The following is a 25,652-nucleotide window of genomic DNA, read 5'->3' on the forward strand; positions in this document are numbered from 1 at the left end:
GCCATAAAAACTAGTTTTGTGGGCGACATAAAAATATAGGGCTAATTATTTTATATAAAAAAGAGGACCACACAGTTTTTGTCAAACTAAATAAAAGATAAAAATAGTAATACAATTTTACACAGGTGGAAATCCGGAACTGTCCCGGAAATCGGCACGTATGGTTTTCTTAATTATATTAATATTTTTGATTTATATATTTCATCATTCTATAATATGAACCTATCTAAAAGATACAAAAAATAGATTTTTATTTTATCTTTACATATAATTGTAAAAAAGGTAGTTTTTTACAATTTAAACGATTTGAAATTGAATAATGCCGCACTTAAAATCAAAGCAATTATGACTAATTACCTGATGCGGTATACAATTTAATATATAGGTATACAATTTAAATTTTGCATAAAGAACTATAAATTATGCATAAGCCTAATAGCAATTTATCTAATGTGGTTCTATTGTTTCTCCATCACTTTTACTTCCTGGTTGAACGCTTCAATAACCAATATAATTTTTACAAAAAATTACAAAAAAATACTTTTTTACAACACGATGCACTACTCATTTAAATTTGAAGTAATTTATTTAATTTCAATATATCGAAAATATCATCGAGCTCTAAAAAGCTAGAAATGTTTCATTATTCTGTTCATTTCTGAAATATAAAGGTTATAAATTAAAAATTAGAAATCTTATAGTTGCCATTGTTACTTTAGACGCCTAAGATTAAAATCAAAATTAATCGCTCCTATGATTTCGCACAATAGAGCATTTTAAAGTAAAAGTTATACTTGGAATTTTTTGCTGTGGTTTTACGTTAATTAAAAAATCTTTTTAATCATTCCATGCACTGAATATGTCACGATCAAGATATGAGCTCTGTAAAATTAGTTGTCATTGTCATTTCATTAAAAAGATATTATCTTTCTCTTCTTTCCAAAAATGCTCTAGTTTATCTCATAGTGAATAATCAAGTATAAATATAAGTAACTTTAATATAAGTAATATAAGCAATCTTAATAATTTATAACGTAATGTGGAATTTAGAAGAATATAATACTATCTGAATATAGTACAAATTCAAAGAATTATTTGAACTTACAATATTGGAACAAATATAATTAATAAACCAAACTTTTATTTCTATTTCAATAAATGAATAAGTTTCTATAAACTTCTTCATAATAATATCAACTGAATAATAAAAACGCTGTCTTGAAAATTACCAACAAGATATTCAGAACCATAATAGTCGCAAATTTTATAACAATTGCTCATCATTATCATTATTATTATTAAAAAAAACATACATTTTTAATTTGAGTTCAACGCACAAATTAACATAAAATATCATGTTTGTAAATAATAAAATGCAAGAGGATCTTGTTAATTATTGTTCTCACAATTATAATAAAAAAGATAAAAAAACATGCTTCACGTTGTAATAGAAATATATAAAGTACGAATAATTTGAAGGTCTATGATCCAAAAAGTATCTAAGACAAAAAAACTAACCATTTTTTTTTAAATCTTATAATAAACAATATTATTACTATCATTAAATAAATAATCAATGTGTTTCAATGTACATCAATCATTTAAATAAAATTAAAGTGAGTGCCATATTTTGTTAACCCTTCCGCTACAGGAGTGTTTTTCGAAACAGACACTGCTGTACGAGCCAGCGAGCCACCCCGTAACTCTACAAACCATAACATATTTCAAAATTTTTTAATTATACGTATAAATGAAATTGGAGAGTCAGTTTGTAATATTGAAATAGTATTTTTAATACTAACTTAAAAATATAGTATTTATTAGTACTATAATTTATTTTTATACTGTATTTTTTATACTATAAATTATGCCGAGTTATAACTTTTTTTAATTTTTTGTCTGTTTGTCTGTTTGTTTGGGCTAATCTTCGAAACGGCTGGACCGGCTTTAGAGGATGTTTTTTTTGCAGGTACTTGAAATATAAATAAAAATGCATTTCAAAAATAAAAATTACATCTTTAAAGAAGTAAAAACTAGAATAACAAATTAGAATTCTCAATAATTAACTCAGAGCAGTAGCGGCGCTAGGCGTCGGCGGTGTCGGCGGCCGCCGACGGTCTCGCGCCTGGGGGGGCCTCGCAAGAGGCACCGGAAAAATGTTAATTATTTAAAATTTAGTTAATTTTCATACGGATGTGCGAGTAAAGAATGTGATTAGAGGTTTACAGGCACTATCATTTTACTCTTTTATCTTTTATGGACATTATCTAATATCGTCTGTCAACACTATAGATCAGGGCTTCTTAAACTTTTTTATATAGCGACCCCCTTCAAGCTTAGGAAATTTTAAACGACCCCCTCCTCCAAATAATAAAATATATATTAACCGTTATCACACTATTTTACAGTGTAAATAAATTAAGAATTGAAGAATATGTTTCCATTCATGTTATTTAAGATTGGAAACGTTGACATAATACTATATATATATATATATATATATATATATATATATATATATATATATATATATATATATATGTATATATGTATATATGTATATATGTACATATATATATATATATATATATTTATTCAATAGAAAAAATAAAATTTTGTAACATTTTTTTAATGAAAACCTATTATTAACATCAAACAATATTAATGTGATGAATGAGATTGTTTATTTTTACACAAATAATCAAATCTAGGCTCAATTTAAGTTAGTGCAGATCGTAATAAATTTTCAACGTATGTTAAAGTTGAACGGTATTTTGATTTTATGTAAGTTAATGTAGAAAAGGCTGATTCACATAAATATGTTGCACAAAATGGCAGTAATTTGTTGATTGCCATTTCCGATAGTAGGGAATATTCTGATTTGATTTCAATCCAAAATTCATGCACAGAGACTTGAAAAAATCTGAGTCGCAAGGTAGTATTGCTTGTTAATTCGGTAAATTCTTCTAGTGCTTTTAAGTTTGAAAAATTAATTTCTTCCATTTCAATTGAAAATGGATTGCAAATCCATTGTTGTGTATCGATATCATTGAGAAAATACCTATGCATGTAAACTTCCATATTCTTCAAATGATTAACTATAATTTTTGTTATAGGAGTATTTTTTTTTTTTGAAATATTGTTACTAATTATATACTCGTCAGTAAATGGAAACATTTCGAGCGAGCGATCCACTTTCTACTCTGTTTTTTCATATAAGAATTATTTTAACAAAGGCCTCAAATTTATTTTTTACCATAAACATATTAACGCAGACTCCCTGCATTGATAAATTCTTATCATTGATTTTATCAAAAATATTGGCCAAATAGCATAGCTTGAGAAGCCATAAGCCGTGAAAATAGTCGGCCTAATAATACTAATTTTAAAATTTTGTTTATAATTATTGAAAAGTATCAGATCTTTGCGACCCCTTTTTAGTAGTCTCGCGACCCCCCTGGGGGTCGCGACCCCCACTTTAAGAAGCCCTGCTATAGATTATTAAATCTACCCCAAAAACTTCCTAGTAGCTCCCGAGCGTTTTTAGTTGTTTTAAAGAAATACTTAAAAATACAAGTTTTAGGATCGATGCCAGACTATCTGGCTTTCCGGACAGTTGGGTGCAAGACTAATAGACTTCTACTATATTTAGAAAATATTCAAAATGTATACAGGATGACATAGTAAAGCTATTAAACAATCGCATTGTCCGAGTATTTTAAAGATAACTAGATAATATTTGATTATATGGGCTCGCGGAGGTAAGCGACGGGACTTTATTCTCGGGGGTCCCGGGTTCGATACCCACTCCAAGCAGCCTATTGTCAGGCAGCAGTGACAACGATTTTCACTTGGAAGTATAGATAGCAGTATGTTTCCAAGTGAAAATAGCCCTTAATCCGGACTATGCTGCACCAATAAACAGTCAGCCCTATTAGATAAATTGTAATAATAATAACATCAAATATCGGTGGTTTAACCATTTGGTTAACATCTAAAAATATGAAGTAAGAAGAAGTTTTAGCCCAACAGCTCATAGGACGTAAGGTTCTGATTGCTATTCAAATATGAGAATAATAAAAAAAATCGCATAATCCGAGTACTTCATGGATAACTAGATAATATTTGATTACATGTTAATTTCAAAAGCATCTTCGCATACTGGCTTCATTGAAATTATGGAACATGTGTATAGTTTTTCAACCGTATATGCCCATCATGTTATGCAACGGATAACGCGACGATCAGTGCGGTTCCGCTTTCTTAGCATCGCTCTGCGTCGAACGAATCCGAAATGGAAAGTTGACGTGAGATTTTTTTTTTAAATCATTTTTTTCCTCGTTAAATTGCATCGCGCACGCCGTTTTGTTATTAAACTTTGTTAGATATTGCGCACATGTTTTCTTTCACTTATTTTTATGCTATAATTATATCGTTGTCTTTATGAGAAATTCCGCTAATAGTATGAACATTAATTAAAATACATATATAATTGCTGTTTTAATTACAAAAATAATTATGAGAATACTTTATGAAATGTGCTCTTTCTACATGTATGAATTGATATGGATGATAACACTGATTTTGTGTTTATTATAAATGATATAAAAAAATAATCAATACATTTTTCTGATTCGTTTGGACGATTCAAATTTGTGTGAACTAAAATAAAGCTAGTGGTGTATGACATCATAACTTAAGGCAAATTGCTGGAACTTCCCGTACCTGAATGAAATATTCGAGGAAAATTAAATACTTCCAATTATATTATTATAAATAAAGCAACTTTCATTATTCTTATTTTATAAAAAGGAAATAAACAAACTTAACACACACACACATGTACACATACATTTTTTCTGCGATATGCCAAAATGTACAGAACTCTCTAAAACGTGAGGTTATGCAAAAATTTTCATTTTAGATTTTTGGCCTATTACTATAACTTACCCTACATGAAGTTAAAAACAGTCGTGTAAAATATAATAAAGTAACTGCATGGTAAAGATTCCTAATATGGTAGCCTTATATGTAAATATTTAATAATTGGTATAAGTGAATTTATAGTTTACTTTATTAAATTAATTTTAGAAAAATAACTATTATTTGAATTAATTTTGAATACAATAGTTACTTTTTAACTGATTAATAATAAGCTCATATACATACTAAACAGTTGATTAATGCATAATTAAACATAAATAGTGATGTGTTTTTATTGCCAAAAGCTTATCAAGATTTAATCAGCTATGAAATTATTGTAAAACAAGAATGGCATGTACAGTTACAACACTAAAATTGAATGAAATTATTTTCAGTATGCAGTGCTACAATTTCATATTTTTTTCATTAATAATATTATTTTTAAATTAATTGATAAATTATTATGATTTCCAAAAGTTACTTTTACTGAAAAGTCATTTTAATTTGATAATTATTTTACTTAATTATAAATTTAAATTAATAATATTTTTTGAAATTATAAAATAATATTTCCATAAGTCTGCAAAATTTGTTTACTTGCAATAATTTTAATTGAGCACTTCAATATTGGTAGTAAAAATGCAGAACAGCAATTATGAATGTAATAAAAATCGATTTATACCTCATATATGCAATAACACGCATTTCTTTTTATTGCTTATCACAATGTCGATGTCGAGTAATCAAGTAAATTTGTTTCATTTTTATTGCCAAGACCGAATGCAACAATGTGCGGTTTCAATATGATTATTTTTTTTATAATTTTTGTTTTTGAATAGCAATTAGAGCTAAATAAGGTCTATCGGTAAAGTAAAGCTTTTATGATGTGATTTCTTAACATAGTATTTAATACTACCCAACGGTTGACTATTCTCTATCTGATGAGATTTGTTTTATTAGATCTTTATGTAACACTGATTATAGATACCTATATAGAAATGCCCTTGGAACACTATTTTCACTTAATATTATTTTTTAAATCGATAATCACATGTGATAACTACTGCTTGATATCAAGATATCTATATCCATCTATGTGTGTCTAGAAGTCAGAACCAGTTCTTGCTGGATCATGTTCTAAACACAAAGCCATTACCGGCACATGATTGATAATTGATAATGCAAAGTTTATTTTTATTTATTTATTTATTTATTCCAGCCTAATGGCCTAGAAATACAGCAATACCTTAATCCTACCTTCCTCCTAGCTTAACTTAAAAATATTAATGATGCAAAGGAATTAAGAAAATTTACTAAACACTATCTGCCTCTTGTAGATTTTAATAGTTACTTTGTGCATTACGCTATAAGTTTGCTGCCTTTTCTGTTATTACCATTTAATTTAGTTCATAAATTCATTTTATAGTTTAATATGCATATTATAATATTATATAAATAATCTTCGAAATGAATAAATGAAGAAAAAATGAATAATGTACTTCACAGCCGCCATCAGTCAGACCGTATAATAATTTGCAGCATATGTTTTATACTTTAATATCTATATATCTATCATATTACTAGAATTAATATCTTCTATACAACATGCAATTATATATTGCGACAAAACTGAATTTTTACCATTATGTATGAAATATATTTAAAAAGCATCTTCAATTTTTCCTAGAATTTTCAATCAATGATTCTCAAAGTATCACTATTCATAAATATTAGTAAATTGTTTATTGTTAAACAAAATAAAACTATTGACATATGTCTAATTAAAAATGCGTTTATTTTTACAGTCAAATTAAATTTAAACAAAATCAAAATATTTTATTTGGAGGTGCGCAGAGTACAGGTGTGTTCAGTTGGAAATAAATCGATAGACAAACATTTCTAATTACTGATAACCAGAATGATGAGACTTTGAAACATAAAATGTTATCTGCCAGACACGTTTGGTAACTGACCTAGGTAATTATAAAATAAATGCTAGCGGGGTCAAAGACTCCGCGAACATAAATAAATCTATGAAGTCCTGAACGTATATAATATTAGTTAAATAAAATACTCGCATCGATTAGTAGAAATATTAATTTTGTGCCATTATTTTTAATCTTGAATGATATATTTATACAAGCAATATACAAATTAAAGTTTCAATAATTTTGCTGATCGAATTCATATTCAAAGTTACTCATATTCAAAGTTACTTGCCTGCCAAGAATGAGAGGCTGTTTACAGAAAAGTAGCAATTTTTAATTCGTACTAAATATATAAACTATTATAATTTCAAGAAAATTAAAAATAAAATCAGTTTCAAAATTCTCAGGTATTTCTGAATCAACTTTATCTTAAATTCCAGTGCGATAATTCTAAAAAATTGACAATTTTAAATGATAAAAAAAATATTATTATACAAAATCGACGTTTTCTCCAAAACGGATGGGCCGATTTCAAAAATTTGATAGCCGTTAGATGTATCTCGATGAGGACTAGTTTCTAAGTTTTGTGCGACGATCGACCGGGCCGTTTCTTTGTAAATTGCAGAAAAGTAAGAAAAATTTCGTCCAAGTTTTAGCCCGAAATTCTGAATCGATTTTCAAAATTGAAAAACCATTCGATAGATATTGGTTGGGAATCGTGCTGATTAGTTTTTGGTATAGATCGGCCGGACCGTTTTCTTGTAATAAAGTTTTTTTAAAAAAAAAATCGACAATTTTTATGATTTTTTTTTGACGTTAGATACCATAGTTTTCTAAATCATACTAAAATATTACGGCCCTACGACAAGCCGTTTAATTTTGAAAATTCTTCAAAGTTTGCGAAAATTGGTATCGTTTTTTTGGCATTTGTCAAAATTAGACCTTTCATCGACGTTTTCTCAAAAACGTCTGAAACCGATTTCAGAAATTTAAAAGCCATTTGATGTATCTCAATGAGGACTATTATTTGTCAGTTTTGTGAGACGGTCTGCCGAGCCGTTTCTTTGTAATTTGAAAAAAAGTGTTAAACTTTTCGTCCACATTCAACCTCAAACTACCGAACCGGTTTTAAAAAATTAAAAACTGTTCGAAAGATATTAGTTGGGAATGATACTGATTAGTTTTAGGTAAAAATCTACCGAGCCGTTTTCTTGTAATTACCTGTTGAAAAAAAATTGAAGCCGATTTTTATGGAACTTTTTTTGGTGAAATATATCATGGTATTACGACAAGAAAGGCCGTTTGTTAAAATTAAAATCAGTCAATTACTTGGTATAACGATAGAGTACTTGGTCTTAATGAACATACTAAACCATTAAAGTCCTATGAAAACTGGTTCAATTATAAAAATTATTGATTTTTGAAAATTTGCTTTTAGAAAATATTCCAAGTTAACGAGTTTGTTTGTTTTCAATTAAGTGTTATAAATCCACTCGGAATACTTTTAATCACTCATAAATTAATTTTTTTTATTGATTAAGTCGATTATTCATACATATCGGGAAGTTCATGTAACTTGCCTCAAGGCTAAATACCAATACCAACATATTTTTCGGTCAATTTTAATGTTTTAAATATTTTATAATGCGTATATAAAATACACATATCCTTAAATTTTTAACCTCCTACCACAAACCCCTATTTTGTAAGAATTATTATTGTAATTATAACTTTTTTGTAATACAATTGGTCCAATGTAGTTATCAACTACAGTAAATGTGTCTTTTGTTTAATGTGCAGTTACTTTTCACTATTCATTTTAATTTAAATATTGATTAAATTAATGTTTGACTTTTTAATTTTAGTAATGACTTCCACAATATATTCAAAAGGCGATAAACTGGTACAACAAGATGTAACTCCTATCAATATAGTCATGCCATAAGTTTGTTCTAGCGAAAGTGTATCAAATTGACGTTGAAGATAAGTTAATAATAATGTAGGAAACAGTCACGTTTGATCAATTTCATACATAAATAAATCAATCTTATTTTATTTTTTATGCTTGGAAGAGCAAACGCTTTTGCAACAATTTGCTATATCAATTAATTCTTGCATTATGCTGGTAGAGCTTTCACACATATAATTCTATGAACTGTAAAAATTAAATACAGATCGAGAAACTTCTTATATGATGTAAACATACAACAAATACGCTAGTTGATTGTAAATATTTAATAAAAGTGTTTATAAAAATTATGGCACTACATTCTTACGGAATTACGAATTTCAGCAATACCACCAATGCCATGACTGCATTTATATTATCGAATAAAAATAAAGTAATTACAAAAACAATGGAACTGTTTCTTTATTTATGAAACAACGTGAGTAATATTGTTTTGAAAAACTGGTATACAAGTTATAAATAAACAACACGACATTGCGCCGCAATTTACAAGTAGAAGTTTATCATTCAAGATCATTATGCCACAAAATATTATTTTTTGCGCATTAAGGCTGGCAGTTTGTGAAGATAAACTTCTATAATGAATTCAACTTTTATATATGAAGATGTTATATGTTCTTACTGTTATATTTTAAAAACACGATAGCAAATGTATAATAAATCACACAGAATTTTAAAAAATCGGAATAAATGCACAAAAAATGTGTTAAATGTCAGACCAAATATCAAATGTTTAAATTAATTGCAATGAATAACTACATTGCATATACAAATCATGTATACTATTTTGAACAAAGTATAGTACTCGAAGTAACTACTCATCAGCAAATATGCTTCATAAAAATCATTTCTTCAGAAACTGTAGGAAATCCTTTTCACGAGTTTGATTCGAAATTTATTGCAGATTTTACAAATATCTTTCTGTATTTATATTGACTTTGTAACATAAATAACACCAGTAAGACAATAATAAATATAGTTAAAAACTTTCATAAATTCCTGCATTTTTCTCAGAAACAAATATCTCATAAATATTTTGGCAGAGAACACTCCTTAAGAATTCGCATATGATTATTCATTTGAAATTTTCAATGATTACATGAATTACGGATATGTATTATGAAACAATAATACAAGATAAAGTACTATTCACAATTGAAACGTAATTCATTCAAAAAAACGAGCTTAATTTACAATTTCAGCTTACAAAATAGCTCAGAGCTTATTGTACAACACAGAGCTTATTTTACAGTTCAGAGCTTATAGTACAACTCAGAGCTTATTGTACCAATCAAAGCTTATTGCACAACTCAGAACTTATAATACAACTCAGAGCTTATAGTACAACTCACAGCTTATAATACAACTCAGAGCTTATTGTACCAATCAAAGCTTATTTTACAGTTCAGAGCTTATTACACAACTAGGAGCTTATAGTACAACTCAGTGCTTATAGTGCAACTCAGATCTTGTAGTACAACTCAGAGCTTGTAGCACAACTCAGAGCTTTTAGTGCAACTAAGACCTTGTAGTACAACACAGAGCTTGTAGTACAACACAGAGCTTATAGTACAACTCGGGCTTTATAGTACAACTCAGACTTTATAGTATAACTGAGACTTTATACCACAACTCAGAGCTTATAGTACAACTCAGAGCTTATAGTACCTACTACTCAGAAGAATAGTTTTTAAATTAAAGTTTCTCATATTTTCGGAACAAAAAGATATTACCTTCATTATTTTTATATTCATGAACTTCATGTAAAAAATCTGGAAGGTCTCAATGAATCAAGCCTAGCCTACAAATAGATAAACAAAAACGAGACTTATAATAAAACGAAAATAAAATCCTTTTTGTATGGCTGATTAAATAGATGATTAACCTATCAGTCAATTAAATACCAGCCGTAATGCTGATGAAGCTAACAAAAAACATGTTATAGAATTTAAATCTTTGATGTGTATAATTTCCTCATGGATATGCACTTGTTTTCCTAGTGTAGGTAATATCCATACCACAAGTAATAGATTGAAATAACATTTGTAATTTTTATATATTATTCGGATAACAATTTAACAATTTGGAAAAAAAAAACGAAAGCAAATGTTCTTAATTAGCTAATTACTAAATTCATGGGCTTATTTCACTTTAGTTAATTATAGATAAATTATTAATTTTATAAATACGTCTATGAAATAATAATGTAATTATTATGTTAGCATATTTATATAAAAAAAGTTGTATGAAAACAACTTTTAGTTTTAGTGCGCAAAAGCCGCAGCACCACACAGTATAACTGTGAATGCATATTTCTGCGGGAATCCCAATGGAATTTGTTGGCAGAAGATCCGTCCTTTCTATGGGAAAATCATTTGGAAGTAGCGATGTGTGTGAAGTGACTCATCGACAGCCATATCGTACGTATGCTGATTTGCTTTTGCTCTTTATTTTTCTGTGTACCTAAACCTAAAGGATGCCATATCTATATTTGATATAATTTTATTATTAGAATTTATCAAATACTGAATGATATATTTTTTAATTTGATGCACAAATCACGCAAAAGTGGTATTTTCAATTGAAAACATATTTTAGATCTTGTCCAAGGTTGTTATCGTACTTGAAACCATTCGGTTGCAAGGCCCAAGCACTTGCCACTAAGCCACACCAAATAACGAAGAAATAATTAATTTGAACTCCAAAAAGTAATTTAATAAAATCCAATACCAAAACATTTCCCAAAAAAAAATTGAAAATTTCATATTTAAAATATTTATGAAAAAATAATATGGATTATTAAATCATTATAAAAAAGCCAATCATAATATTTTATTTGTTTATTACATATTGAGACAAAAATGGAATGTGCCTTCATAAATTTGCCTTAAAATTTTCCTTTTACTTTATAACTTTTATAATTACACTATTTTTAAGAAAAAAACTCGCAGTGGTAAAGTGTTTTACCAATTACGAATAAAATACTCAACATTTTACATATCATTTTAATTAAACAAAAATAGAAATTAATTTGAAAATTTGTTCAATTTGCATAGAAGATAGCTAAAATAGCTGAAACAGAGAAGGATAAATAGCATTTTATCATTTCAAATTTAATCTTACGATTAGGAGCATGATTATATTATTAAAATGTCTGAATAATGAACGTCAAGAATATTTCATAGAATTCTCTATACAGATATTGTTCAATAAATATGTAATTTTAACTTGAAAATGTGAAGCATTTTAAACGTATTTAACTTTTACCAGAAAAATGTGCAAATATGCAATATTCGCTCTCACTCTATAAAGAGTTCAAAGAAGATTATAAACAGGAAATTGCGATAATATGCTTGATAATAAAATACATTGAAACACATATGGAAAGCGTGCATGCATGCTTAATGCCTGCACAATAATTATACACAACTTTATGTAACAAAGTTAAACATTTGCATCTCTATGAAATGGAAGTGTTGAAGATGACATATGCTCAATGAACGAATCTTAAGAGTTAATTTAATAATGAATGAGTAATTTACAGAATTACATAATTGTTATTACATATAGAATTATGTATATGTTAGAAACATAGTATTTATTCTGAAAAGTTGAATTAATCACTAAAGTATTGCACTCTAATGTACATTTAGTTCTGTATCACTATAGCGTATATATATTCAATATTATTATACGCTATTGTTATTAGGATTATTAGGATAGAAATTTAGTTTCTCAAATTAGAAATCTATAACCGGAATCTTCAAAATAAATATCAAGTTCTCTTAACCTAAGCCGACCGCCCTTATGTGGTAAAAACTTAGTCCAGGAACCACTGGTTCCGGATTCGATACCCACCTCGACCAACTGTATTGATATAACATTTTGACTAAAGATTGTTATAGAGTCCAGTCATTTAAGCTTAAATTAGGTAAGAATCTCAGAATTCGAGATACCCAGCTGTAAGTTTGTAAATACTTGTATATTGACATTTAAAAGTTGTCTCAAAACCTACATATGTTACGTACATCCTATCATATGTTGGTTTTGAGACAACTTTAGGGTGTCAGTGTACAAGTATTTACAGACTTACAGCTGGGCATCTCGAATTCCGAGGCGAACTATAATGACTGGACTAATAATAGTATGTAAAAATAGCCTTTCGAAAGATTGGTGCAATAGATATCACATATTCACATTGGATTAGGACAAAAATCTAATGAAAATCTTATCAGAGAGAATGGTGAACTAGGTTGCGCTCTAATAATGTTAAGGATTAAGAATTCTCTTTGCAACAGTTTATGGAACACATAGTTGTGATTGCTATTCGCCTAAATTATATCTAACATATTCATCCAAGTTGTATAACGTTGTAATGTATGTTAAATAGTACTTAAATCTCCAGTAATATTATCAACATTAACCAATCAAATATTAACTTCACAATGGAGAAGTGATTCGAATGAGACCAAATTTGGAAAAATAATGTGTGTATGTGTTTAAGTGTATATATGTGAGCCGATTTTTGACTTTCGTCAATGTTTTCTCAAAAAACAATTTCCAGAACTTGTTAAGTTCTGATCGCTGATAAAAACATAATTAACTCGCTGTAATTAACATTTTGCCTTAAGGCAAGTTGCATGATTTTCCGATGCCTATACAAGAATTGACATTCAACTATTTAGGTAAAATGTTCAATTGTTTATTTCAAATATGAAATTTTCGCTTTTACTAAAAAATAATCCATACTTTCCAATCCATAATTTTCAATTGACATCCTTCGAACACACTCATTATATTTATAATTGTATAACTTAAATTTAATTTGGTAAACACATTTCCTTTCCTCTATATCTCATTTACTAAAAATGTATTTTTTCAAGGGTGAACGTCAACTGTAATCAGTAGGTAGGACTAACTACAAAACAAAGTAAAATTGAATGAAATGGAATAAGTGTAATAAGTAAGGAGATATAGCATTTGGACATAAGTTATTAATGTAACTTTATAAAAAGACTAGTTTTTATATATCGAAAATAATATCATATCTAACCGGAATTATTTTTCCCAGGCTTTGATTTATTGCTAATGTACGTCGTGCATCTAGTTCACATGACATATATTGAACTTATATAAATTCAATGAAAGGTTACTAAAATATTCAAAGTTCACATGATCTACTTATTGCTTTGAATGCACTGCCTATATAGTTTTATAATGCTCGTATATCATATATAAAATAAAGTGAATATAAATATATATATTAAAATTTATTAAAAATTACCTGATCACAGATAATATCCCACTTCTTCTCATCATCATAGTTTTTAAGCAATTTTGCTTTGTCTGGTGGTAAATCCATTGAGGCCTAAAAGTAAAAAAGATCATATAATAATTGAGAACATTTTTATCCTAAATCAACACTCAATTTAAATACAAAACATTTTGAAAAATATTAATTTAATAGAGTTAAATTTATAAGCATCGATATTATAATTTATTTAAGCCACTAAAAAAACTACAGAGTATATATTAGCGAAACTAATGATACATTTTATATCATTTGTAATTTATAATGATGTATTTTATATTTATTTAGTAATGATAATGTTGAAAGTCCACATCATATTCAAATATAATAAGTTTATGTGCTGTTTAATTAAGATTAATTCTATTGTCGGAAGTATTAATCAGGATCATGTTATTATGTTTACTATCATTTCATCTTATCAAATACTTCTTGTTTGCCGACATGAAGCTTGCATTTGTATAACACTTTTCCCATTTGTTTTGATATCGATACTTTGAATGATGTTATCTTGTGTTAAGTAAATAAAATACTAACATAGTTTCTACATTTTAATTAAATAATTATTTCGTAAAAATATAAATGGAATTTAGTAAACGTGTTTACTTTAAATGCACCACATTAATCTCATGTCAGAATCTGTAATAAATTGAATCAAACCTGGGTAGATCAAATGCTGACCAATAAGTTGTAATATCATAAACCTTATAAAGAAGAGCATGTTCTTCTTTAATAGATACGTATGCTCTTCTTTAAAACTACGTAGTTTAAAAAATTATTATTATTATCTTAATCTCATGATGTGTATTTAATAGAATATGATACTTAATATCATATTCTCTTTAATACACATGGGACATGGTATATTTAAAAGCTATAGCCAAAAATCATAGGACAGAAAAAAATTCAAAAAATTCAGGAAGAAATATAGAGTAATCTTGCTTCAGATAACGTTCATCTAACAATAAGTTTATTGGCTCCTAAAGAAATTATTAGAGTTGTGGACTTCGAATTAGAAGGTCCAGATTCGATATCGGCCTGAGGTAGTTATTATGCAGCAGTGACATTGGTTAAACTTGAAAATATAGAGAGCAATATATTTCCAAGTGAAAATAGCACTTACCTGGCATTGCTGCATCAATAAAAATATTATAATTAAACTTTTATAAAAATAGAAAATTTATTTATAAAAATAAATAATCATTACAGAAATTGTAAGAAAATACATTGAGATAGGACAACCTACCCTATTTTATTGGGTTGCCAATAATAAATAACAAGAAGTCAGCACAACAACTTAGAGGGTGTCCATTAATCACGTGATCGATTTTTTAAGGATTTTTGAACCCCCTTGCCCCTTGGTGATACAAGGTGGTATTCAAAATTACTCCCCCTCCCCCACTAAACATCACGTGCTTTTTAGCGAGAAAGATTGTCGAACTTTTTGAAAATATTTGAATTTTTTTTTTAAAGTTTAGGTAAAAAATAAATGCATGTGAATATACCCCTCCTTCCCCCAAGTGCCATTTCGTAATTTTTTGTCAATCTCCCCCTCCCCTTCACGTGATTAATAAGCGCCCCCTTATAGAATTGGTTTACTTCTGATTACTTTTAAATAAATACAAAAAAATCTAAGTTTATTATATAAATCACATAATCCAGAAGCCTATTTGTAATCTATCAATCACACAAATTGATAAAGGTCTTTACATGTAAGTCAATATATGCATTCCTGAGCGATAATGTCAATAATATTAATAGAAGGACTTGACCTCTGTCAATAAAACACTTCTATTCTTTATCGTGATATCGTATTAGTGGGTCAAGAGGAATTTAAATTAGTCAATGCGACAATGGGTCACGGGCTTTGTTTAATAAGTGTCAGACACTGTTCTTACAATTAGGTTTAGACATGGATCCAGTGTATGTATCTGCACATCCCATATAGAGATTTCGCAGAATTTACTCGGGTAACAGACCTATTTAATAATGTTCCAAGAAAATGAACGAGTCATATGATAAATGTAGAATATAGTTCGATAGATTGTAATAAAGGTGAATATGTATGTTTTAAATCCTATCATATGACTCGTACTTAAATATACCGTATTCTATATACCTACTCTATTACATTTTCTTTCATTTCCTTAAAATAGCAATTAAGAATCATTATAAGCTATTGTTATATGAAAAAAGAGAAAAAAAATAGAATAGAAGAAAGAATAATAATTTAGAATTCACGCCATAGAGAGTCTAGTATTGCAAATTAAATTTTAGAAATAAGTTTTAATCTATATTATCTTACATCTTCATAAATGTTCTATTACTGACTAATATAATTATTTAAATCGCATATTATTATATTACAAAATTCATTTCCATTTTTAAACTGTATTTTGAATGGTCCCATATTAATTAATTAACTTCCCGTGGGGTAAGTTATAGTAATGTCCCAAAAATTGAAAATGAAAATGTTTCACGTTTTAGAGGTTTTGAACATTTTGGCATAATTTAGAAAAAATGAATGTGTATGTGTATATGTGGAGACAATTTTTCGTCGACCATTTCAGGCGTATGGATAAGCCGATTAGAAAAATTCAAAAAGCAATCGATTCCTCTTGATAGGGAGATATGCTGATTAGTTTTTGGCAAAGGCAGGTCTAGCGGCTTCGGAGACATGAAGCAAAAAGTGCCAAATGTTAGTTTTTAAGAGAACCGATCAACCCAGCGGTTTCCAACCTTTTCTTCCTTGCGCCCCCCTTTCGCATGAAAAAAATATTGCGCCCCCCTCCCCTTCTTGATTTTCTAACAATTTAATTTAAATATATTTAATATAACTGAAATTATGCCAAATAATACACTGTATTATAAAAAATATACATACAAACATTATAAGAATTTTCTGTTTCACATAAGTAAGATCTCACAAATGGTAATAAAATGTCTAAAGCATTATTTGTCAAAGTAGGAAAATCGTCCTTTGCTGGTAACCAAAACTCAACAATATATTTTCGTCCTGAAACATCTGCTTCAATGTGCTATCACTAGATAAATCAATTATCATTTTCTGCTCTGCTGTTGAATGACGAAAATCATCAAAGTAATGCGAAAATTGGTTTCGTAGACTAGTCATATGATTTGATATAATAATAAGATCTTTACTTACTTCTATTTCATCAGTAACACAAGTAATTTTAAAAGTGGGAAACATGTTAAAGTTATAAAGTTATTTGATACTAGCTATATTCAGTTCTAATTTTTTCATTAAAGCCGTAATCTTGTCTTTCTGAACAAAAGCACGAATTTGAGATCCTTGCATTGATTTAATTAAATTGCTAAGTCTTTGAAAAATATCAACTAAATACGCAAATAGGCAAATTTTGCAAGGAACTTTGTGTCCTAAAACAAGATTGCTCCGTCTCTTTTGTTATCAGCAAGAAATATAGCAATTTCTTTTTTGAGTTCAAACACTCTTAGAAGTACTTTAAGTATTTTGTTGATTTGTTTTTGACACTTACTCAGCATTTAAAAATAATATTTTTGAAACAGTTTCGCGCCCCCCTTGGAACGGTATGACGCCCCCCCAGGGGGGCGCGCCCCACAGGTTGGAAATCACTGGATCAACCGATTTGGTTTCAACCGATCAATGATTTTTGAGAGAACTAAGCATCCAAGATTTGAATGATTTAAAAAACTTTCTGCTTGTGTTCTGACAAAACGATTGCTTTTGGGGAAAGAATTTGTTCTTATTTTTTTAATTTTCAAAAAAAAAATATCGAAAAATAATTCGGATTTAATTCTAATTCTAACTAAAGTTTTAAACATCACTTATATATAATACTTCAAATAATTATAATAAACTATTTGAAAACATTTAATATTCCTCGAAAATTTCATTAAGAAAGTTCCAGCAATTTGCCTTAAGGCACACACCACTAGCTTGCAATTGAACTAATTCCATAGTCCATATATCTTATAATAAAAATAAATCATACAATGTAATAAAAATAAATCATACGGAATAATATTAGAATTGAAGATACAAAAATAGTATAAACATGATATTATTATGTATAAATCATGTTTCAAAAAATTTACACTTAATTCAATGTATTTTATACTATTTTTATTTCATGTTTTATTGGCACGAGATCGTTTATTAGTTTTTCAATGAACTGACGAGCATCAGAAATAAAACGGAGGATAGTTGCAAAATTATAAGGTAATGTTATAATGAGTAGTTAAATCTATAATAAATGAGAAACTTTTAAATAAATAAATATATAAACATCCATATTAATATGGCCACAAGTGTCATATTCTTCAATAAAACCAGTATTTCATTATCTGCTTATAAAAATGATAAGTTGATAATATTATACATCAGAATAATATACATCAACCAAACCTAGCACTTTCCTGTTCAAATATAATATTTATCTTCGAACTTTCTATCTATGTTTTTAAAACTAAATTTTTGCACACTGTCAAACTTAATAACATAATATACGATATCAATATTGAATTTAAGAAGACCAAACACAAGTTTGTTCAATAATAATGCAATGATAAAACTTTTAATTTTTTTTCGGTATTGTTTAAATATTTAAACTGAAGCAATTAATTGTAGACCAAACAAAAGGAAACTTATGTGGGATGTAATTTCATATATCTATCTTCAATTGGAGGCAGATGGAATTAATAAATCGTTTTATTGAGAAAACAAAACCAATATAGTTTATCTATTTATTGCAATGAGTCATAAAGGCTAACAGTTCAACTATTAAAATTCTCCACGGTCTTAACAGATTAGTTCTTGGTAATTTATCATGCGTGCTTGGAATTAAAATTAGATCAATTTTAACAAGAGGTCCAAAATACTATGCAAACATTTATTTTTATTACTTAGCGCCTGGTTAATTTAATCGAAGCGCAAATATATATGATGATAAATTTCAATAGACACAAAGTTGCGAGTGTTGAAGGTTTTCTTTTATCAATTGGAAATACATATAACTTTATTGAAAGGGGCTTTTTATCGGTTTATTATTTTAGTAGCATTCATACCTTATATGTAATCCAAGTCAGAGAAAAACAAAGCATTATTATATTATTAATACTTACTACAAAAGAACAACGTATTAAAATTCAACATTTTTTACTTGAACAAGTTAAGGTACTAAAATATTTGAATTTAAAAAAAAACATATTATCGACCTTTGTTAATATTGCCTTTAGAAACTAGAATCGTCATTTTCTTCCTCATTCAACTTATAATTTGTCTACGTGAGATTTAAACAATTATATTATAAATAAAAACATATTACAGAGCAAAATTGAAATAAAACAAAATCACGCCATATGCATTATAATAAGCAATTTTTTAGATGACCTAAATCTATGTAGTAAATATACACAATACATAAACAAATAATATCTAGTTTAAACAATCTTTCGAGTGCCCAAATGTACTGCGCAGTAGTTTATAATGTTACATTAAATATTTATGCACATTATTTGCAACGACTTAATACACCAAATATATACATACTTATAATAAATTAGTAAATAAACAATTTAAGTCATTAGAAATTAGTCAGCGGTACAATACTTTCATTCCAATGAAAAATAAATTATAAACTAGTGGGATGCATGGCATCGTGCCTTAAGGCAAATTGCTGGAACATCCCGTACCGTAATTAAAAATCTTGGTACGGAACCCAAAAAAAATTACACAAAATGTGTACACATTATGAAAATCTCTATAAAATATCTGATAATATGATGTGCAATAAACATTTTTTACCGCCAAATGACATTTTTTTTTAACTTATTTTTTATTGAGAGTCCATAATCGCTGGACCTGCCTTCCCAAAAATTTAATCAGTTCTTCATCTTGTCAATACAAGTAAAATGTTTTTTGAATTTTTAAAATCGGATGCCCGTTCTCTTAAAAACTGTGTTACCGTTTTTGACACTTTTTGCCCCGTATCTTCGGACCTGCCTTCGCCAAAAACTAATCAGCACGCCTCCTTATCAATACAAATCGAATGTTTTTTGAATTATTCAAATCGGTTGATCGGTGTTCCCGAAATCGTCAACGAAAAATTTTTTCCGCACACAAACATACATCCATTTTTCTAAGGCATGCCAAAATGTTCAGAAACCTTTGAAGATATATAAAAAATTTAATTTTCGATTTTTTTGCGATTACCATAAATTGCCCTACGGGAAGTTAAAAATATAAGACAAATATTTCGATTTCTTCGAATATGTTAATGTCGAATATAGAAAATCATTTATACATATTTTGTTCTATAATGCGAATTAACACATATGCCTCAATCAAAACTATTTTTAAATATCTTCTGTTTTAATTATATATAATTACGATTATTTCCTCATCCATAAAATCCGATAAATATATAAACATCGAACCAACATCCTGTTATTCAAATTGAAAAATGATAAAACATAAAAAATAAAAATTGATAAAGTTTTCCTGAAATTCTTACTGTATCAATAAATTATCTTCCATACTCAAAAATGGCTGCCGTAGCTTTATGGTAAGAAATTTCGTCATGCAACCACAAGGTTATATTGGCGCCTCGGACAAACTGATATCAAGCAGTAGTGATATCAGTTTTCACTTGAAAATAAAGATCTAAAAATGATTTCAAAGTAGCTACTAGTACTCATAAGTTTGGATTGCTCTTAAAAATTACAATTTTAACAACTTTCTCATAAAAAAGTGAAAACAAAGTAAAAATAAAATACTTTTAATAATGTCGACAGTTCGTACCATTACCTACAATAATTCTGCGATATGAATTGGCCATTTGCCAAAAAAAGCATGCTAAAATAATTTCGTTTTCTTCTAAAAAATGTCAGTAAATAATAATGATAAGTTTTCCTCTTAATTTGTCTTAAAATTAGCTTAATATAAACTGACTTTCGTCATGGTAATCCAACGGCGTATTTGAATTGTGTATTCAAGAGTCAATTCTTAGTATTGCAATATATTAGTATATATTATTATTAGTCAGCACATCACATGCAAAAAGGCAATTCAAAGCCTCAAATGTATATAATACATCTACATAAATGTGTTTGTTAGCTCGCGAATATAAAATAAAACCTTGATGTGGTGAATCATACATAAGTTAACAGCAAATCTTTCAGAACTTATAATTCATATTTCATAGCCGATTTAAAACAAATGACTCAAAAATTCATAAGTAAATACCACAAAATTAAAACAACAACTTCATTATCAATTTTGCCGCAGACGAAATTTGCTTTCTTGTTTATATATAATATTTAATATCTAAATATGAATAAAAATCTAAATTTGTTTTATAGATGGGAACCCGAACAGTTTGTCCCATCTCTATGCGATAAATTTTATTATTACAATTTTTGTAATAGTGATGATTTTTTTTATTGATAAACCTATGCCGATCAAGGTATATGGAAAGATTTTCATTTTCATATCCAAGTGAAAACCGATATCACTACTGCTTGATATCAAAGGCGGGAATTAAACCTAGAGCTTCTGATTTGACGACCCCATAGCTTTAAGTATAGTAAAATGATTTTCGTCTTGAAATTTTCAATTTATTACGTTGAAAAACGAAGGGAAAAATATGTTTTAATCACAAATACATTCACATGATTATACATATATGATTTTATTTCAACAACCCCAAAATATTTAAAGAACCCTTAAAAAATAACAGCCATAAAAAAGAATCTTGAGAAAGAACTTGTGACTTAAAAAAAACAATATTCAAAACTAAATATATGTACAAAAATAAGAATCAAAATAATAGATACTGCATCAAAGCACACATTTTGTTATTTCATTTAAATTCTAAGTTGTGGCAGTTTTTGTGAAAACAATGACTGAAATAAACTGAAATAATTAAATTTGTTTTCATGTGCCTTATTAGGTCATTTATTTTGCAAAATCGCATTGAATCAGAATTAGTTTGTTGTTTAATTCATGAAAAACTCTCTCGAACAAAAACTGCGGATTTTGCAATGTGTTGTTCATCGAGCAAAAGCTTTGTAATTTATAGACGGAGAACTGGTTACTTTTTTGAGCAAAATTTCCTCACTATCAGTTCAAATTAGATAGTTTCATGAAAAACTGTTTTCAAATGTCTTTATATATATTACGAACTTAAAATTAGTTGTCGAGCAATTTCAGCAAACGCTTGTTGTACCATAATATATTTTTATAGTACATTTTAAGTTTAGATTGTCCTAAATAAAACATAATAAAAACAGAAAAATTTCAAAACTGAAATAAAAATGAATAAACTAACTGAATAATTTACATATTACAAATCTGAAGGTGAATTTATACGTAAGTGTAGAAATCTGAAAAGACATAAAAGTAAAAAGTAAAAATGTACTCTCATCGATAATATTAGTTACGTCTTTATTTTAACCATTTTTATTCTATCCCGTACGTTACATCTAAATCAGGATTATGATAAAAAGTAGCTCTCAAACTCCATTTATTAAATACTTTACACTTTTTTTCATGATATATTGAATTAACATTTAAAGATAAAATTCAATTCCAATAAAAAAGAAAGTTTTAGGCAAAAGTTCTGCAATTTTTTTTATTATTACTCAAGATATAATCACAATCTTGTTTTGTGAAACCAAAAACATTTAGTAATTATGAAAACATTTAGTAATTATTTGCAAAGTTGAAACCAAAATAGAGCTTAGCCAGTGTTATCTACTTTTTTTGGTGTTCTGCAAATTTAGCAGTTAATATTCCTTTTAAGGAAAAAATCGATCTCTCACAAGCTCTCTTATTATGTAAATTTAAATTATTCAATCGGCGATGTAGAATGACGATGCGAAAATAAATTATGGTCGAACGAACGAAACGGGAGAATGGTCGCCGGAACATGTCATTGTCAGTCATGTGATATATCTCACAAAAAATATTCAAAGTTAAACAATGGGCCCATTCTATCAGCCGTGAATCGAATCGAGTCTTTTTTTTATTATTTTTTTATTATTCGTACCTTTCCGATGTTGCACATACCTTTGCAAACTTTTCCTCGAGTTCTTAAAGTAATCGTTTACCTCCAACACCATGTTCACAGTTCACATTACAATACAACAAATAAGGAAATATATTAGATAACTTAATGCAAATCTTTATTTCATACCATATATCAATTCCAAACTAGCTGTAAGTGGAATTCTGTCTTAAGGCAATTAGGGCATCGTGCCTTAAGGCAAATTGCTGGAACTTCCCGTACCAAAAATTATTATTTTTTTTTAAAACGATTAACATTTTTGAAAAAAAATTACTTTGAAAAAATAAGATTTTTGAGAAACTATTAATTGGACAAAAAATTAGTTTTTTTTGAAAAAAAAAATTTTTTTTTAAAAAATTTTTTTTTTTTTGAAAAAAAAATTTTTTTTCTTTATTTTGACATATTGTGGAAGATCTGAACTTTTTTTTCAAAGCAATCGTACTGCTTTAACTACATAGGGACAAAATATAAAGCGCGTAAGCGCCGCGTCGCTGTCTAACGCATAAGCATTGGTACGGAACCGATAGGAATGTTAACAAAATGTATACTTATTGTTAAAATCTCTATAAAATGTCTGATAATTTGATGTGCATATGTCTAATGATCATTTTTGACCGCCAAATGGCTCATTTTTTTACTTTTTCCTCTATATCTCCGAAACCGCTAGACCTACCTTCATGAAAGTTGTATCGATTCTTCATCTTGTCAATACAAATAAAGTGTTTTTTGAATTATTAAAATCGGACGCTCCGTTCTCTTAAAAACTGAGTTACCGTTTTCGGAACTTTTTGCCCCGTATCTTCGGAACGGCTTGACCTGCCTTTGCCAAAAACTAATCAGCACGTCTCCTTATCAATACGGATCGAATGTTTTTTGAATTATTCAAATCGGTTGATCCGTGTTCCCGAAATCGTCGACGAAAATTTGTATCCGCACATACATACACACACATACATACATACATACACACACACACACACACACACACACACACACAACACACACATACATCCATTTTTTCTAAGGTATGCCAAAATGTTCAGAAACCTCTGAAACGTAAAGATATATAAAAATTTTCATTTTCGATTTTTTTGCGATTACTATAACTTGCCCTACGGGAAGTTAATAATTCGAAGAAAATCAGACATTGCTTGTCTGTTGGCCAGTCTATATAAATCGATTACCCCTGCAACTTGCACCTAAATTTTATTAAAGACTCGAAGCTTACTCAAAAGCTCTATATACAAAATGCAGTCACTTCTATTACAAATGAATTCTGATTATCAAATTATGTCTTCATTATCAAATAATTAATAGCAATGTTATAAAATGTAATTTCATTCTAATATAATTTGTTATTTTATAATAATATATATTTAATCATCAGCTTTGAAATTAAATCTGAATTAATAACAATTGGCTCGAGCAACTGGTTTAACAAATGGAAAGATAATCTAAAGAAAATAATCTGAAAAATCCTATTAATAGATCGTTTTCATTGAATCAACATTATCTATCGTATTCTATTACATATAAAGTCGAAGAGAAGTATAGAGAAGATATAATTAGTATGAAATTGAGAGATTATAAAGCAAAGATATTACCGTACGTCATTAGTCAAAAGCGGGATACATTACGTGATAGAATTCACCTATTTAATTAATAGTAGTTATTTGAGTGAAATTATCGATTAATTTTATTCCCAAAATTAAATAATTTAAAATGATTTCTCGCTATTTCAAGAAGTTGCAGTAGCTACTCATTTACCGGTTTATACAAATATTTTGACATCTTTACAGCATTTTCTACATAAAGAAATCAGCATCCTTTCAAAAGTTGTTTACCTAAAAAAGAGGACTGCCGAATCCACTCATACATCACGGTATGGAATGGAACTGAGTACTTTACTTTATATTTTCTACAGGGGCGCGTAACGTTATACATCAAAAACACAACTTTAGTTAAGTAGAAGAAAAACAACGTAATTTTTTCTCATAGAGTATCATATGGTAATTTATTATACTGCTATAAACTTAGCAAATGAAAATATTATTCCCAAATATTTTATGTAAACATTTGTTCAGAAGCTTATAAACAAACTTCAAAATCTCTTGCATGATGTAAGTATGAGAAGTGGAGCTATGCATAATTGTTACTTTTATCTAATAGTTCAGTTTCAATAATTTTTTTTATCGAAAAAAGCTGTATTAGTCTTATTATGATATCAAAAAATGTTTGAAGCGTTTGCATAGAATTGAGCATTGTTTTGACATAGTTATTGAAAAATCGTCGATAAGCATCATTATTTGATAGAACATTTTAAGGGTTTAAATGTTTACTATACAATTTGTTATGTTTTGGTGTTTTAATGTTTCTTTTTTTATTGACATTATTTTTTCATACCAGTCAGACAGGGATGCTGGTATCAGAGATTATGAAACAATTTTCATATTTCA

The 25,652-nt window shown here is 28.1% G+C and overlaps 1 protein-coding gene across 1 annotated transcript in view; it reads right to left on the minus strand.

The window, feature by feature from the left end:
• The window catches only part of LOC113371592 (formin-like protein CG32138), a 67,760-nt gene that overhangs the window by 16,149 nt on the left and 25,959 nt on the right, over positions 1–25,652 (minus strand). Inside the window, exon 2 of the mRNA XM_026612226.1 lies at positions 14,105–14,188. Coding sequence (XP_026468011.1) covers positions 14,105–14,188 — 84 coding nt within the window. The remainder of the gene's footprint in view (positions 1–14,104; positions 14,189–25,652) is intronic.

This window comes from Ctenocephalides felis, unplaced genomic scaffold (assembly GCF_003426905.1).
Source record: "Ctenocephalides felis isolate EL2017-DRISC unplaced genomic scaffold, ASM342690v1 CF-g0.4_SCAFFOLD_01492, whole genome shotgun sequence".
NCBI lineage: Eukaryota > Metazoa > Arthropoda > Insecta > Siphonaptera > Pulicidae > Ctenocephalides > Ctenocephalides felis.